At 37.1% G+C, this 19,389-nt stretch overlaps 1 protein-coding gene across 1 annotated transcript; it reads left to right on the top strand.

Moving 5' to 3' along the window:
- The first annotated feature begins 2,668 nt into the window (after positions 1-2,668).
- Positions 2,669-3,449, top strand: LOC107780653 (uncharacterized). Its single transcript, XM_016601215.2, has one exon. The coding sequence runs from the start codon at positions 2,948-2,950 to the stop codon at positions 3,245-3,247; it is 300 nt and encodes a 99-aa protein (XP_016456701.1). The 5' UTR covers positions 2,669-2,947; the 3' UTR covers positions 3,248-3,449.
- The last annotated feature ends 15,940 nt before the right edge of the window (positions 3,450-19,389 follow it).

The following is a 19,389-nucleotide window of genomic DNA, read 5'->3' as shown; positions in this document are numbered from 1 at the left end:
TTTGGTCTTGAGAAAGCCAAATTGGGCAAAACAACTCTCTGACCGAGAGGTATTGAGTGGGTAATTTAGAGTTGAGAGCTATAGTACACCCCAATAAACAAAACAAGCATTAAAATCTTTAGTCCATTAAGCAAACACCTAGGTCATGGTCACAGCCCTAAGTTTTTTATCCATTTGAAAAAACCTTAAAAACAATTATCTCTAGTCTTCTTTCTTTATTTTGCAATCATTAGAGTAATATTAGAAATAGAAAATAAATCCTTATTGTGGAAGTACAATCTAGATAATCCAATTGCTCCATTTCAAATATATACCCTTAACTCCCATCTTAGCTCCCTGTGGAATCAACCCCGACTCTTAGTTGGGTTTTTATTATTGCATACGACCGTTTCATATCTTTTTTGAGGTGTGCTTTGGACATGATCATAGACCAAGGGCGCGATCTGAGCTGAACAGACTCGGTAATAGCGGCAAAATTCCTCCACCAAAGGGGGAAGATGAAATGAATAGCTAATGGTGAATGAGTAGGCAAAAAGAACACAGTACCCGACGGTGAGTGTACATTTCATCATCACCGACGGGTACGAGCTCCACTTGGTTAGGAAGGCCATACTTAGCCTTGAACTCCGTCAAATGCTCGGCCATTAAAGAGGATCGGAAAACCTCAGCCACCGCCTCCGGCTGCCGTTGCAAGTCTGATTTCGCGTCGAGTTGCGAGGAATAATTTCTTCTACTGAGGGAAGAACCTCTGTTTCAATGGCAGTGGTGGCGTCTCCTCCGAGAACGGAGGCCGAACAGCCTGTGGGGTAGCCGGAATCTCCTCATTCTTACCATACACTTCTCCACCACGAACATCAGAAGGCAAGTTAGACATGATTGTGAAGTTCGGGGAATTCAGGTAGGGAAAGAGTTGAGAAAATGGAAGACAACTTTAGGAATAATGAGCAGAGAAAGAGAGTCTAAGAAGAAGATGAAGAAAACTTTGGAAATAGGAGTATAGAAAGAATTCGAATTGCGGTGATCATCTCTACCTTTAAAGGAGGGACCTTAGGATTCGAAGCGACTTGTCATGATTACAGCCGCTGGTGAAATGGCAGAGCCAATCCACGAGCTACAAGTGTCCTGACGCGACGCATCGGGAACCGACGTCATTATGACGAATGTCGTCACGTCCCATACACGTTAGGTTCTCCCCAAAGGTCACCCGAGAAATTCAATATGACAATAGTTCGAAATATGCGGCCCCCGTAACACCAAGTCATCTGCCTCTGACAACGACCACGACCATTATTATCCACTTATCAAGCCCATCCCTAAGGATGACCTCGACAAGCGGAGGGACTAACTGTATAGGCGAAAAACTTTATTTTATGCGTTTGACTCGGTCAACGACGATAAAGCCTTTGAAGGTTGTGACATGTCAACCTGGCCCCTAAAGGTCGTGGTCAGGTGAGGAAGATAAATGGTTGACACGGTCGAGATGGTTTAACAGAAGACGAGGACGAGAACGAGCATCCGCCTTCGGTACAAAGTGATGACTAGTTATAGGATTTAGATTCCCTAGAGAATATTCTAATAGATATTCCTTTTTGCTATACTATCTAGGGTTTTGTGGCACATGTGCTCTTATAAATAGAAAGAGATGTAGACCAAATGGGGGATTGGACATTGTAAATAATTTCATCAATATTTTCTATGCAAGATTCTCACTTTATTGAATAGAAACGAAGCTTATTTTACACTTCTTTTCTTTGACCCATCTCTCCCGATCCAAGAAGAATAGTTATATACACTTGCTTGTCATCATCCATCACTGTGAGAGAGCATATTGAAAGACTTCATCCTTGTCGGGTGATCTTTTTCTAATTTACTATCTAAAAGCCTTTTATTATTATTTATTGCTACCTTTTATATTTATTAGTCTTTATTGCTCCATCATTACTCCAAGATAGACTTATTTAATATTATACGGTAAATATACGCCCCGAAAGTGTTAGACCAATCATTGAATATTGATATTGACTATGATTAACCCTGTTTTTCTATAAATCTAATTGTATAAAAATCAAGATTTCTTTCTATTTTTGTATTGTATTGTTACTTTAAATACTATATTTGTTTTGATAATTATTTAAATTTTATTATATCGCATCATTAAATTCGTCGTTACGTAACGACGAAAAGCACCACTTTATGGAACGACCGATTTGATGTGGTCGCATCGTTACTTTATTTTTTTTTCTCATATTGCCTTTCTATATTATTAAATAATCATATTTTATTTTTTACCCTACCTTTTTATATAATAATTGTATCTCGTACCTTATTTTCTTTTAATAATTTGGTCCGATCTTATACGTAGATCGAGAGCAAGACACTCTTTCTCTTGACAATAGAAACTAGCATGCCCCAAAAAAGGGGTAAAAGGATACGCATTCATCCTTAAACCAGAAAAAAACATGACACGTTTGACGTTTCTATGCGTATTTCCTTTTATACCCATTAAATTAAATGAATAACTCGAATTAAACAACTTCCAGTTAAATCCAGAAGATATACATCATGTCATGTCGTATAAAAACAAAAAAAAAAAAAAATAGACCCAAAATATCAACGCGTTAATAGGGGAGTGTTAGTATTCGAAGTTCCTTGGCTTACCCACAAGCCATCTAAGTCCAAACTTGCGAACCAACTCAACGTATTGGAGAATGGCCGAAATTTCCTTTCCCTATGTCCACTTCCAGATCTTTCCAACTTTACTTGGGAAAGGATTTCCTTTTCTTTAATCCACCCACCCTATATATACTCCTACTTCTGCAGCTTCTTTTCTTCGTATCCAAGTTTACAACACTTGTTTCATAAACGAAACCAACAAAGCAATACTTTCAGTTTCTTGTCTTTTTAACTCCATTTGTTTTCCAAGTTAGAAGCAATAAAAACACCAAAAATGATGATGTCTATATTCAGTTCCTTTGATGCTCTCTCTGCTGAAGTTTTTGGACAAAAGGTGACCTCTTTTGGGGCACCTAGTACCGAGAACAAACAACAGCAAAAAGGGGTTGGACCTCTTGGATCAGATCAGAAGACTGGTGGTGTTTCTCCGCCGTCTACTTCCTCAACCGGTGGTCTGAAGAAGGACGGAGAGGCATCGCCGCCGTCATCTTCGTGCAAACAGCAGCTGAAGAGGCAGAGGTTTGCGCTGGAATTGGATGGTGTCCACTGTTTCGAGACTATCATTCCCTATTGATTTTTTTAAAAACTAAAATTCTAAGTTTGAAATTCATTATTCTTGTCTAATCATGATCATGGTCATGTACTCTCCTGTAAATTCAGGAGTTTGATATACAATTCATATTTTCACTTTTTACCTTTTTATTTGTAAGATGAAATTGAGGGAAGATTATATTGTATTCCGGAAAGTTTATTATGACTGGATTTTTCATGTGCCAGATTTCTTGCAACTTAATTGTCTATGTAAGATTGTTAGGTGAGAGTGCATATAAGTACTAGTACTTCGATCCCTTCTTTGCAAAACTCCAAAATATTTATAATTTTTTTTTATATTTAAAAATAATTTAATTATTTTATTTTATTATTATAAATGAGATAATTTATAATTACATAAATATTTAGATCATAAATTCCAAAAACTTATTTTGCCTTCTTAACTGGTTGACCAGTAAAAACCATCATATGAGCTAAACTGATGAGCATGAATAACGAGTGAATTGAAGGGAAAATAATGAGCCATTAGTAACGTAATCTAAATAAATCATGACAAGTTAGACTCCCGGATTCACCTAAATGAGCTTAATAAAAAGAAACATTTAAAAGCAAATTTCGAATAAAACCTCGTTGAAGCTACAACGATAGAAACTATTGGCAAGCTAAATTAGAGTTTATGCCAAATACATAGACACGCACCGGGGCACCCATTTTCACATGGACACGTAAAGTTTGGCTCTTTCCTATCAGGCACGCAAACATCCTTCCATGTGTGCCAAATAAACACAGACCTCATATCCGGTCTTAAAATTTAGGAGCGTGTATGTAAACGCGGCCGATGTGTAATATCTAGCTAATAAAAATCCTTCACGTATCTAAGTAGTCCACATAAGTTGTGTTTGCCTCAAAATAGATTTACTCACTTCATTTTACCCTAAATCAAACCCGTTTATCAATCCATCTCCCCTCTATACGTTTTTTCACTACCCATCTCCTCCTCGTCTTCCACCGTAAAACCCCAAAAATTATAGGTCGATTAGTGTTCAATTTCAATTTTCTTCCATCCTTACAAGTGTATTTCGTTGTTTAACCGACTATTAAGCGAGGTATTTGTTGAGGGGTCGGTTGCATGTATACAATCTAGAAGCCCATGTTAATGAGCTACTAATTTCAGTAACGGAAAAGGGCCACAACTGCCCCTGAAGTATTGAAATTGGTACAAAATTGCCCTTCGTCTACCTATTTGAATAAAAATGCCCATACCGTTATTTTTTGGCTCAACATTACCCTTATTACTAATAGAAAATTCATAAAAAAAGAAAATTTAATTAATATCCACGTGTCACCGTCCCATTGGCCTAACATAAACCCCAACCCATAATCCGCCCAGATATTGATCCGCCCCAATTTTAAAACATAACTCTCTCTCTCTCTCTCTCTCTCTCTCTCTCTCTCTCTCTCTCTCTCTTCGCTATTTCATTTTAGTGAGCATTTACTTACGAGTGTATGTCTACTATTATTCATAAGGCAAACTCAAAATTGAGTTCTCTATTAGCATTATTTTTATGGAAGATGAAAGGAATTGGCATATTCTTCTTAATGCAAAAAGTTTAGATTCTTTTTGTTTATGCAATGGGTGTTCTTTATTATATAATTTTTCTTTATTTAAAATTTGTGGGGGGTTTCTTCGCTATTTTTTGTCGTTCCTCCGTGAAAATTTGAGGATGTTTTTTTTTCAATTTTTTTATTGTTTATGTGATGTGTATTTTTATTTTTTTTATTTCACTATTTATTCAATTAATATATAAGCTTTTCTACTCCGTGTTATGGGTATTATGCAATTATCATATTTCATACACACTGGGTTCATATGATGTACTAATAATAGTTAACAATATTTTTAGATAATTTTTTCACTAGTATTTATTTTCTTATTTTGATTGTTATCATGGATTCAATTTTCTCGATTAGATTACTATGTTAAGTCTAGTAAAAAAAGGATTTTCTACTCATAATTTGTAAATGAGATAGGCTACTGTGTATGTTGCTATTTCCGGCGGATCCGCCGGTGAATTCCGCCCAAGTAGCAACAAGGCAGAGAGAGAGAGAGAGAGTTGTGTTTTAAAATCGGAGCGGGTCAATATTCGAACGGGTTAAGGGTGAGTTTAGTTATATTTTAGTTGACGTTTTAAGTTAGGCCAATGAAACGGTGACACGTGGATATTAATTAATTTTTTTTTCCCCAGAATTTTTTGTTAGTAATAAGTGTAATGTTAAGCCAAAAAAATAACGGTAGGAGTATTTTTATTCAAATAGGTGGACGGAGGGCATTTTTGTACCAATTTCGATACTTCAAGGGCAGTTTTGGCCCTTTTTCATTTCAGGAATAATCAAGGTTTTTAAGTACAGGTAAGCTTGTATATTGTTTATATTTATGATTATTATAGTTATAATGGTCATTTTGAAATTTTTCCTAAAAAGTTAGGATTTTTTTTGTCCGATTAAGAGAATTTGAGTTGGGCTTTTTGTCTTTTATTTTTTTTTTGCAGTGTAAAATCTTTGTCATGTCCGAGGACTTTATTCAAGCCCGATTTCACCATGGTGGTACTTTTACCAATGAATCCAAGCCCAAATACATAGGTAAAAGAGACGCGGGAATCTACGGTATTGAAAAAGATCACTTTTCCTTTGTTGAATTACAATTTTATTCTAAAAATCTTGGATATAATACTGTTGTTGGTTTCTATGTTTTGAACCAAGAGACAAAAGACTTTGTTTTGTTGGAAAATGACACTCAGCTTTATAATATTTTCTCTCATCTTAAACCTTTACAGTATTTGGACTTATTTATTGAGCATGTTATTAATAAGCATGTTATAGTGGAAGGGGTGGTCCCATGTGGTCCTACTAGTGGGGGAGATGTTAAAGACAACCTTTCAGTTATTAGGTCTAGAGCAGCACATGTTGGGTCAAACAATATAAATACAAAAGTACATGCTGAAGATAACCTAAGTGTGGTTGAAGAGGCACCAACAATAGAGGACTTGGCACTAGAAGATGTAGTTTTTGAAGACTTGGATGGGATTGAAGACACAACCAATCTTAATCTTCTATCAGAACTGGATAGTAATGAGTCTGAATTGGATGTCGTACCTGATGTAGATGATAGCGAGGTTGATGAAGAGCTAAGAGAACTAAGAAATGAAAGAAGGAGTAAAAAACAGCTGAAAAAGAATAGAAAAAAAACCACTGCAACACATAAAGTACCAATAGGAGAAGTTGGGTTAGATAAAGGATTTGAAGACATTAGAATAAATAATAGAGACAAATATGCAGGGAACTTAGGTGGGGATGAGGACTATCTTGGTAGTTCAGACCTTGAAAGTGATGATTCTGAGGATGAGTCAGATGTTGAAGCTAAAAGGGGTGTTGATTTACCAGCTATAAAGAGAAGCAAAAAGGATAGACATGATCCTAAATGTGAAGTTACTATTTTTGAACTTGGGATGGTGTTTGAAAATGCTATAGAGTTTAGGAAGGCAGTGACCAATTATGCTATTGAGTACAAGGTGCAGCTGAAATTAAAACCAAATGAGAGCCACAGAGTACTTGTGAAGTGCAGAACTGGCAGATGCAAAAGGACACTGTATGCAGGCAAAGAAAGAGATTCTGGTGACTTCATTGTGAAGAGGTACCATCCATAACACAAATGCAATAAGTATACCAAGAATAGGTTGTGCACATCTAAATATATTGCTCACAAATTTAGAAAAAAAATCATATCCACACCTGGTATAAAACTGTGGGAGTTATAAGATCATATCAGAGACAAGATTGGTTTGTATGTTAGAAGAACTGTTGGTTATAGGGCTAAGTGTAGGGTAATACAAGAGTTCATGGGGGACTGGAAGATGAGATTTGTAGGGTTGTGTGATTACGCTGATATTATCAAGGAGACTAATCCTGGGAGCACTTACTGGATCCGAACAGATACAAATACTGTACCTGAAAAGAATTTATTTGTATATTTTTTTACATCTGTTTTGATGCTTTGAAGAAGGGTTGGTTAGAAGGATGTAGGAAGATTATTGGATTTGATGAGTACTTTTTAAAAGGAGCATGCAAAGGTGAATTATTGGTGGAAATTGGAAAGAATAAAAATCAATAGATGTTTCCCATAACATGGGTTGTGGTGGACCAAGAGACCAAGCATTCTTGGACATGGTTCATCAACTTGCTGAAATCAAATTTGGATATGGGAGATGGAATTGGCTTAACACTGATGTCATGCATGCAAAAGGTGATGTATTTCTATTTTCAAATTGTTGTTTTACTTCATTTATTCCAACTTTATTCATTTTTAGGTCTTTTTTTACTTGTTATTGCAGTAAATTGTACCCAAACAATTATAGAGTTACTACCATTTGCTGAACACAGAATGTATGCAAGACATATTTGGTCTAACTGGGCTCAAAACTGAAGAGGTGAAGAAAGAAGAAACCAATTCTGAAGATGTGCCAAATCAACATATGAGGTAAAGTTCAGGGAAGAGTTACATGCTTTGAGTTTACTTGGTGGTCCTAAAATGTGTGAAGACTTATTGAAGTATAATAAAGAATATTGGTACAAGGCTTACTTTAGTAAGTTTTCTAAATGTGATATTGTTAAGAACAATATGTATGAAATTTTTAACTCTTGGATAGTTGGACCTAGACATAAGTCAATTATAACAATGTTGGAGGAAATCAGACACAAAATAATGAATAGAAATAATGACATGAGGAATTTTGCTGAGACTTGGATAAGTGACATTTCACCAATGGCAATGATGATTTTAGAGGAGAACAAGGAACTGTCTAGGAGATGTAAAGTAAGATTTAATGGACATGATGGTTTTGAGATTGAAGAATGTGATAAGAAATTTATTGTTAATATTGTGGCAAAGATTTGCACTCGTAGATCCTGGATGTTGAAGGGAATACCGTGTCAACATATTGTTTGTTCATACTATCACTTAGAACAAGAGCCAGAACAACATGTTAAATTTTGGTATAGAAAAGAAACACTCCTAAAGGCTTACAAGTATTTTCTTCAACCCATGCCCAATATGAAGATGTGGCCAGAATCTAACAATCCAGTTATTGAGCCTCCAGAGCCAAAACCAATGCCAGGTAGACCAAAAAGATGTAGGAGAAAGGCAAAGTATGAGCCCAAAAAGGTAAAGTATAGCAAACTATCCAAGAAAGGGGTGAAGATGACATGTTCAAAATATCATCAAGTATGATACAATAAGAGAGCCTGCAAAACAGAGGTAATATGTTGTTCAATTAAGTTTAATAGTGATTTATAATTTAATACTTAATCATTTATTTGGTGTTAATATTGCAGCACGTTATGGGGCAGCCAAGTCAGCCAAGACAGCCTGCACAATCTTCAATTTGTGATGATACAACTACCGTCACCAGATATAATCAAACACAATCAACTGGTGTAGGCAGGGGAAGGGGAAGAGGGAGAGGTATTGGCTTAAGAAAGAGAGCATTCCAAATAGCTGCTTCTAGAGGAAGATGATATGAAACCAGTCAAGAAGGCACATCTTCTAACATTAGACAAAATAGGCCAAGACCTGTAGGATTTGGTATATATACAAACACTGTGAGTGGACCAACTGTTCTGAATGTACGCAACAATTATTTCAAGCAAGTGTTATTTTATATTTCGTATTAACTGTGACTAATATGTGATATTTTTCAGCTTGGTAATCTATTTGAAAGAGTGATATCACATGGGAGACCTCTGAAGAATTCAACTGAAACCAATATAGATATTGGATTTAAGCCGTCTGGTCTAAAATGAAAAGGAAGACAAGCAATAACAACTAACCAACTCTAGCGGATGAGTGAATCAAGGAATAAAAAGACCTCCAGTCAAGAAGGCACATCCTAATTTTTTCTGTCAAGCCAAAGGAGTGGAACCAAGTAATTTCATTATTTAATATGGTTTAGGTGCTTATTTAGTTAAGTATTTGGACATGTAGTAATGACTTCTTGAAAAAAAAACTTTATTTTGGTATGGCCTTTTTGTATTGTATTGGTGGCTACATGATTAGCCTTTGGTTTAGTTCTTATATTGGCTTCAAGGACAGCCTGTGCTTTAACTCTTATATTTTGGTCTTGTATTGGCATCATGAATAACTTATTTTTTAGATCTTTATGAGCTTGGTCTTATATATATAAGTCTTTATTTGGCCAATATTATACGATGTTACTGTCAACCTTCATACGCTTGTATTTTGGTCTTGTGTTGGCATCGTTTATCAATACCATTTATACAAATCTTGCAGAAGTCAAATATAGTATAAGCCATGTAAAGTACACCCCAAAATACCATTATCATTGATTGAATACATAGTCCAAATTTGGGTACACTTTATGTCCCAATTACAACTAGTGATATCGGATACAATGTATCGCATCTAATACGATCAAACAGTAATGCCATTCCAAACCCACAACATAAATATCATAACTAACACCAAGCAACATTTTTTCCACCTTTTAGCATTAAGTTCAGTTGCATCATTCTTTTTTACCTTCTTCAATAACTCCCACATCACCCTTGTAGCTTGATCTGGAAATTGAGGTTCATACCACATAAAAAATTTGCATCCATCTTTCTCATGCAAAAAACATACCAAAAAAAGATACAATTTGTAAAATCAACAAATAATGAAGAACAATTCAACAGCGACGATAAATTCATGTGATTACTTCGTCGATTCTGCAGCGATAAAATCGGCGACCTGGGTTTCTCTCTGACCGTGATGTTTTAAATAGAGCATTGATCCCACAGTGACAAATAATATTCATTGTCCTTTGAGAAATCGAACCAGACGAATCCACTGGCAATTACATTGAGTCACTAAAGAAAAAAGAAAGAAAGAAATAGAAGAAAATCCACTGCCAATAAAGAGAAAAGGAAGAAAGAAACAGAAGAAAACTATTTACTTATTCAAGTCTTCAGTTACTGGTATGAAACAAGAGAAAGATATTGAGAAATTTCAGCTTGAATCTTTTATCTCCTTTGTTAGAGACGACCTAGGGTTTTTTGGGGGGAAAAATACGGTAGATTTTCGGGTTTGGGGAAGGGATTATAAAGAATTCGCTTGCTGGAGTGTTGACAACTTGATAGGTAAGAATCAAACTTCAAAGATTTTCATTTCAAATTTTTATAGCATAATAATACTTCAAATTAATCTAACAAAAGTAAAATATTAAGCTTAAATAAGTCTAATAATTTTAAAATAATATAAATTATCTCAAATAAACTTAAATACAAATTTCTGGAGGACACTCAAGACAACTCTTCATATGCCTCCTTAAATAGCCTGTGCCTTCCCACGTTCGACGAATATTTAAGACTCGACCACAGTTCTTGTACTTTACTTTGTGAACTTCTTTATTTTTTTCTACCACCTCAAAGTGTGCCCAAACATATGAGCGCACTCTAGAAGCACGGGGCATAATTTAACTTGAATTGAGAATTTTGGTTTGAGAATTGAGAGATGAGTGAAGAAATAAAGAAGAGTGGTGTATTTATAGTTTTTCAAAGGGCTAAATTAGTAAATAATAAAAATATTATTTTTGAAAAATAATGCCAAAAAGGACTATTCTTGCAAATTAGTTGTTGGGCAACAGTCAAAATGGCAGCTGACCGTTGCCAACGGTCAACTTTATAAAAAAAATTGAATTAGCCGTTTAACCGGTCTGGTTAACCGATTCCCAAATTACTTGACCTTAACGGGTCGTCCTGGTCCGGTTAACCGGTACAAAAATTCTACCCGGCACAGGACGATTCCCATCCCAACCCAGCCCTGCCCGGGCCCTTACTACCGAGCCGGGCCTGGCCAAAATCGGGCCAACCCGACCCGTTTGACACCTTTACTAACTGTCATAGTATTAGAATTTGCATGGATATTGGAAATTATTTTTGAGGTCAAACAGTAATTGCTTAGTTATTACCGACAGACATGAGACCGTTGTTCCTAACAAGTCCAAATCCTACTCAAGAACTGATTGTAGAATTCCCACATCGAAAAATATTTGACAACCGCCTTTCACTCCCTATATAAACCTATGCGCTCATCTTTGTTCAGTATCAATTTGCCGTATTTGCAAGCTATTTGAGTCTAGTTTTATGGATTCGGAAATATTGACGTGAAGGTAATTTCTTCTCTTTTTTCCCTTGTGCTTTCATCTTTCTGTACTCTATTGTCTCTTTCTTTTTTCTTTTTAGAAGTAACTTCATCAAACTACGACGTACTTTAAAAGTTTGAGACGAAGACCTTTAAAAGTTCTTGATGAAGACCTTTAAAATTTATAGCGAAGACCCATAAAAGTTCGTGCAACGATCCTTAAAAGCTCGTGGTCAAGATCTTTAAAACTTCACAGTGAAGACCTTTATGGAGAAGATCCATAAAAGTTCACTCAAAGATCCTTAAAAGCTCGTGGTCAAGATCTTTAAAAGTTCACAGTGAAAACCTTTAAAAGTTCGCAGTGAAGACCTTTAAAAGTACGCGAATGAAGACCTTTAAAAATTCGTGGGGAAGACCCTTAAAAGCTCGTGGTAGAAATCTTTAAAAGTCGGCAGTGAGGACCCTTTAGAATTCACCACGAGCACCTTTAAAAGATCGAAATATATGCCTTTTAAAAGTTCGGAATAAAAACCTTAAAAATTCGATTGCCTTTAAAAGTTCGAGACGAACACCTTTAAAAGTTCGCAACGAAAACTTTTTTTTTTAAAACAAAAGTCTTACACAAACATTTTTTTTACTGAGGCGAAAATTTTACTTATCCATCCTCTCTTCCAAGATCATAAGTGTTACTCTTCCCTTTTGACTTGAGTACTAACAATTTTTTTTTCATGCAGCTTGAACATGGTTTACTTCAGAGACTCAGCATTCTCTTCCTCCACGTCCAAATATCTTGTAATTTCAGAGTACAGGGATAGTAAAGCGGAGATCAGATTGTTAGTTGATACACCACTAACCGGCTTATATGCAGCTTCGTGGGCACCCTTGCAAAATCCATTTCGTTTGGTAGATTGGACTTTTGAAAACACCATATGTAAATTCAAGACATGGACTCTTCGTTCCCATAATCACAAAGTTAAGAATGTGGCAAGTTCCCTCCCATGCTTAGGACGGAGAATCCTCAAAGGAGAAGTATATTGGAGTGATTTTTTAACTTTTGGTGGCGAATTTCATAATTGTCACGACCCAAAATTTAACTAGTCGTGATGGCACCTAACCCAACCTGTTAGGTAAGCCAATTAACAACTATCCAATTTAATACCCAGGAAGGTCTAGCCCAGGAGATCCATCCCTCGATAAAAATGTATAGGGCAACTCCTTGCCCAGGGAACTCCATCCCAAATGTGAATATATAGGGCAACTCCATACCCAGGGAACTCCATCCCAAATGTGAATACATAGGGAAACTCCATGCCCAGGGAACTCTATCCCAAATATAATATCCACTGCGCTCAATGTGGGTGTGTAGACTCCGGAGGGGCTCCTTTAGCCCAAGCGCTATAATAAGCCAGGTCCAGACATAAATAAATAAAAACATGGTGCGGCATACAGCCCAATCTCATAAATATCACTCACAATCAGGCCCTCGGCCTCACTCAGTCATCAATCTCTCCAGTCTCTCGGGCTCACAATGTCATAAAACTAGCCCAAAATGATGATATGATATATCAATAAATAACAACAGAGACTGAGATATGATATGCAATGAATGAATATAGCTGAGTATGAAATTACAATTTAAACATATAATTTGACAGTAGAATTGACCTCAGTGGGTCCCAATAATACTAACATTTGCCTAAGCATAATTTCTAACATGAGTCACGGCTCAGTTTCTCTAACACATGAAAATAATACATAGGAAATACAAATTAATTGACTACACAGCTCTACGGAATCAACTGAGTCTCAATTTTTACGGTACATGCTCACACACCCGTCACCTAGCATGTGCGTCACCTCCAAACAAATCACATAACACGTATAATTAGGGTTCATAACCTCAGCTCCAAGTTTAGAAGTGTATTTACCTCGAACAAGCCAAATCCAATACCGAGCAAGCCAAGCGATGCTCCAAAAATGTCATCCCGCGCGTACCAACCTTCGAACGGCTCAAAACTAGCCAAAAGCAACTCAAATACATCCAATAATGCCAAAGAAAACAAACCCAATCGATAAAGGTCGAATCTTTAGTCAAAAGCCCAAAATTAACCCAAAAGTCCACCCCGGGCCCGCGCTTTGAGATTTGACAAACTTATAAAATCCGATAACCCATTCAATTACGAGTCCAACCATACTAGTTTCACCCAATTCCGACTCCGAATCGATGTTCAAAACTCAAAAACTCTCTCTATGAAACTTTAGGCTAAAACCCCAAATTTCTCTTTAAAATTCATAATCCAATTGCCAAAAATGAAGATAGATTCGTGAAATATAATTAAAATCGAGTGTAAAACACTTACCCCAATCCACATGATAACAATCGCTTTAAAACTCGCCTCAATCCGAGCCCCAAATCTCAAAATATGATAAAAGAACCAAAAACCTCGATTTAATACTGTTATGCCTAGACCTTTACACATCTGTGATAAATGAGTCGCTTCTGCAGCGTCGCTTTTGTGAAATACACTAAGCACAGACCCCTCGCACCTGCGGAACGATATTCCGCTTCTGTGACATCGCAGGTGCGAGTCTTGTTCCGCTCCCGTGCTAAATACTGCTTCCGCTCCACTAGCCATCGCTTCTGCGAGGCCGCAGATGCGCCCCAAGCTCTGCATCTGCGATGACTCCAAACTCAGACCCTTTCCGCATGTGAGATCATACCTCCTCTTCTGCGACCACTGCACCTGCGCAAAACTAACTGCATGTCACGACCCCAAATTCCCTCTGTAGGAGGCCGTGATGGCACCTAGTCTCTAAGACTAGGTAAACCTATTAATGCGGAATAGTAATAGATATCTGAAATAATTGAACTACAATTCAAACAATTACAACTCCCAAAACGCGGTAGAAATAAGTCACAAGCTTCTAAGAATTTATCCTCAATGTCTCTATATATCAGAGTCTAAAGTAAATAAGGAAGCAACATAACAAGAATAGAAGGGGACTCCGGAGTCTGCGGACGCTAGCAGATATACCTCGAAGTCTTCGTGCGCAAGTAACTCACTGATGTCGGGGCTGGTAAGGAGTACCTGGATCTGCACAAAAAGATGTACAGAAGCATAGTATGAGTATACCACAGCGGTATCCAGTAAGTGCCAAGCCTAACCTCGGTAGAGTAGTGACGAGGTCAGGTCAGGCCCTACTGGAAAATAATAATGGCATGGTAAAATATTTAATAATATAATAAAATAAAATGACAATGGAAATGAATCAAGTAGGAGGTCACCATTTAATTACACAAAATAATGGCCAATAATATCTCGTGGAAATAAAACAGAATTTCCTTTCAACTTTAAGAAAATCACAACAATAATCAAAGGCAATTGCGGCCATAAATCAATATCAACAAGGGCACTCCCGAGGTACCGCCTCGTGGTCCCAAATCATAAATAAATTCACAATATCTCATTTTCTTATATCACCGCGGGAGCCTTCACAATTTATTTTAAAGAAAATATTTTTTCCGAAATAGCATCTCGCGTTTTAGCCATCCTTATCATACCGCATGACTTCTAGTAGTTTTCCCTACTAGCCACGCGTATCAAGCCACCCGTATCTCCCCGCATGCGTTTTAACACCCAAACCTTATACCACTGCATGCATATCAATATCACAATATATCACAATTTGCACCTCAAGTGCCCAGATAATTCAATTTGTCAAAATAAATCAACAACAATATTTTTCCATAATAAAGAGCTCACGGCTCATGCCAAAATATATCAACAATAATACTCAGCAAATATAATATTTCACAAATTTATCACCTTGTTTTAAATGTCAAATTTTTAAATGTAAAATACTTCATGTTTAAATATATTTAAATTAAAGAAATTCTACCAAATTAAAGAAATTCCACCTTCAAATAGTACACCGAATAAAAGAAACCAAATTTCAGCTAAACAGGTAAAAATAATTAGCAGGAGAAGGTCAAGCAAGTTTAAAGTATATAACTCAGATCAATGATGAAGAATATAACAAGATAAAATAAATTAATTAATGTGCAACAGTGATCTATACAATTTAAAAACATAATCTTTCACATTTAGCCTGTGTACACACTCGTCACCTCGTGTACACGACTTTCAACACATTTCAATTTCAATCCTAGGGAAAATTTCCCTCACACAAGGTTAGATAAGTCACTTACCTCGACTTGCTCCAATTTAATCAAGTAGTATGCCTTTTCCTCAATTTTTCCGACTCCGATCGACTCGAATCTAGTCATAATTAATTCGATACAGTCAACAAAATTTATTGAAATTAATTCCATAAGAAAAATGTAAATTTTCCATAAGTATCCGAAATTTAACTCAAAAATCTCCCATGGGGCCCACATCCCGGAACCCGACAAAAGTTACAAAATCAGATGACACATTTAATTACGAGTTCAACCATACTAATTTCACTAAAATCCGACTCTGAATCGGTGTTCAAATCCCAAAAATTTGTTTTATGAAATTTCTACAATTTTTCCCAAATTTTCATATCAAAATAATGATTACATGACGAAAACAACGATATATTCATATATGTTAACCAAATCTGAGTTAGAATCACTTACCCCGATGAATTTCTTGAAAACCCTACGAAAAATCGCCACAAACCGAGCTCCCAAGTTCCAAAATGTGAAATAATACCCTAAACCTCGTTTATATAGTACACCTCTGAACTACCAATGTGTGGTCCGCAAAAATTCCAAGTGCGGCCGCACATCCCAGCTCATGCGGTCGCACAAATATGGTGCGGCCGCATCCTTTTAGTGATAGCACTGCCAGGCCTTAGTATTTTGGACATAACTTTCTCTACAGATGTCCAAATGATAACTTCTTTACCTTTATGGAAACTAGACACGAAGGGCTACAACTTTTATTTTTGAATCATCTCAAAATAACTTGTACATCAAAAGCTATAAGCTTCCAAAGTCGAACCGGTGAATCTGCAGAACTCCTTGGAGTGCGGCCGGAGACAGAATTGTGCGGTCCGCACTCCTCCTCAGAGGTTCGCATTTTTCTGCTGTGGTCCGCACTCTTATGTGCGGTCCACACCTCTCCTTCGCCTCAGCACCCCAAATTGTGCGGTCCTCACCCTCAAAAGTGCCAGAACAATATAAGAGTGCCGAAATGACCGGACTCACTCAAAACTCGCCCTGAAACACACCCGAGGCCCCCAGGACCTCAACCAAAGGTACCATCAAGTCCTAAAATACCATACGAGCTTAGTTGAGTCCTCAAATCACATCCAACAACACTAAAACATGAATCACATATAGATTCAAGCCTAATGAACTTTAAAACTTTCAATTTCTACAAACGACGTCGGAACCTATCAAATCAAACCCGATTGACCTCAAATTTTGCACGCAAGTCATAAATGACAGAATAGAGTTATGACGGAACTGGATTCCGACCCCGATATCAAAAAGTCAACTCCCCGATCAAATTTTCAAGCTTAAATTTCTATTTTAGCCATTTCAAGCCTAATTTAACTATGGACTTCCAAATAAAATTTCGAACACGCTCCTAAGTCCAAAATCACCATACGGAGCTGTTGGTATCATCAAAATTCTATTCCGGGGTCGCTTTCTCAAAATGTAGACCAAAGTCAAACTTAGCATTCTAAGGCCAACTTAAGGAACCAAGTATTCCGATTTCAACCCGAACACTTCCAAATCCCGAACCAACCATCTCCGCAAGTCATAAATCAATGAAAGTATATACGGGGAGTTTTATTTAGGGAAACGGGGTTCTAAAAGTCAAAATGACCAGTTGGGTCATTACACCGCAGTTGCGCAACACCAGAACCAACACTTCCTCAGCAATGCTATATGAGACAAAATGATCCAAACCGCGTCTAAAACTCACCCTGGACCCCTTGGGACCCCGTCTGAATACACCAACAAGTCCCAAAATATAACATGGACCTACTCGAGGTCTCAAATCACACGTAACAACATCGAAACGATGAATCGCACCTCAAATCAAAATTAGATGAACTTTTAACTTTTAACTTCTAAAACTCGCGCCGAAACATATCAACTCAACCCGAAATAAACCCAAATTTTGCAAAAAAAGTCTCGGATAACATAACGAAGCTATTCCAATTCCCGAAACCGAAATCCAAATTCGATATTCTCAAAGTCAACTCTCGGTCAAACTTATGAACTTTCCAAATCTTTAAGTTTCCCACTTTCGCCAATTAGTGTCGAATCCTTCTAGAAATATCCAAATGCAAATTCGGGCATATGCCCGAGTCCAAAATCATCATTCGGGCCTAACAGAACCATCAGAACTCCGTTCCGGGGTCAAATTCACAAAAGTCAAACTTAATCACCTCTTCCAACTTAAAGCTTCAATCATAAAATTCATTCTTCCAAATCGATTCCGTAACCTGAAAACCAAAATCGACGATTCACACAAGTCATAATACAACATGCAGAGCTACTCATGCCTTCAAACTACCGAGCAAAGTACAAATGCTAAAAATAACCGGTCGGGTCGTTATAATTATGTTCCCGACTATTGGGAGTAGACCGAAGATATCCTTAGTAGGAACCATCGAACATTGAGGGCCACCAAAATTTACGATGTTGTTTACGCCTCATTGTTTACTTATGATCATTCTACAAGTATCATGCAAGCCTTTTGTAAGGCTTGATATCCTCTTACAAACACGTTGCTCACCTCAGTTGGAGAGTTATCCATATCCCTTTGGGACTTATGCATTATTGGGGGTTTGCCTTTAATGGGGTCTCCTTATGAGGAAGTTATTCAAAATACTCGAGAACTTACAAGTGCTTACGACAAGGATAAAATATTCCTTCCACAAACTTGTCCGTAATTGTTTGATACATATCACCAACTCCGAGAGGGAAACACTAAAAGTCATGACGTCCCTATGAGAAGATGGATAGAGTTTTGGTGCAAAAAGATTGTAAAGTATGAACAACCTCCCGCAAGAAAAGAAAAGAAGTCAGCTCATCCCAAATCAACACGCAACCCTACCGGAGCCATAGATAAAATGGTCAATTGATCGGAAGTTGAAGATGCACTATTTGTTAAACTTGGTGTTAGAAGCGACAAGAAAGATGAAGTATACTTGGTTGCTTTTCTATCATGTTGGTTATGTGTCCTTGTGCTCCCTACAAAATAAGGGAACTTCATTCGGCTTGAGACTTTCAAGATTGCAGGCCTTCTAGCATGTGGGCAAAGAATTAACCTCTAGTCTTAGCTAGCATCTATAGGGGCTTAAACAAATTTTCAAATGGCTCACCACTCGATTCTTCTAGAGCTTACTTCCCAATTCATTATGTGTATGGTTGGTTGGCTTGTTACTCCAAGACTTATTTTTCTCTAACAAATAGGTCGTCTACTCCTCTGATTGCCATATATTGAGGTGAGGGAACAACGAGATACTTTGGGAATGAAGATGCGAGAAAACATATTTATGGAGGAGAAAGTGTTGCATGGACTTCCACAATGCCAAGTAATTCTCAATCGTATTATTATCGTGATGATGGCAATAAGAAAGAGTCCGAGTCAAATTATTTTATGAGTATTCACTCAAATTACCTTCCTTTGAGAAATGGATTGACCTTCGTGAAGCCTTATATCCCTCATCGCTTGAGTCGTCAATTCGGTTTTTATCAAGACATCCCCGGTTGCTTGGATCAAGATTTTTGTGAGGACTCTTTATAAGAAGGATTGGAATTTTTACGAATTTGTGTGTTGTCTAAAAGTAGGTCAAAGGCCACTTTTCCTCCTATTATGCCCAAGATGAAGAAGTATGTCTCATCTGATTATTAGTCTTGGTGGGAAAGAGTCCATGAAAACTTTCTTGAAAATCACTTGCAATCTTTGGTGAATACCGTTAGGCCAGTTACTGCTACGCCTTTAGAGATCACGCCTTAA

This window comes from Nicotiana tabacum, chromosome 4 (genome assembly GCF_000715075.1).
Source record: "Nicotiana tabacum cultivar K326 chromosome 4, ASM71507v2, whole genome shotgun sequence".
Classification (NCBI taxonomy): domain Eukaryota; kingdom Viridiplantae; phylum Streptophyta; class Magnoliopsida; order Solanales; family Solanaceae; genus Nicotiana; species Nicotiana tabacum.
Note: the sequence above shows the minus strand (reverse complement) of the source record. Positions and strands in the feature narration are given on the sequence as shown.

What these genes read in the sequence shown, in the direction of transcription:
- LOC107780653 (XM_016601215.2), top strand. Translation starts at nt 2,948, where the DNA reads ATGATGATGTCTATATTCAGTTCCTTTGATGCTCTCTCTGCTGAAGTT.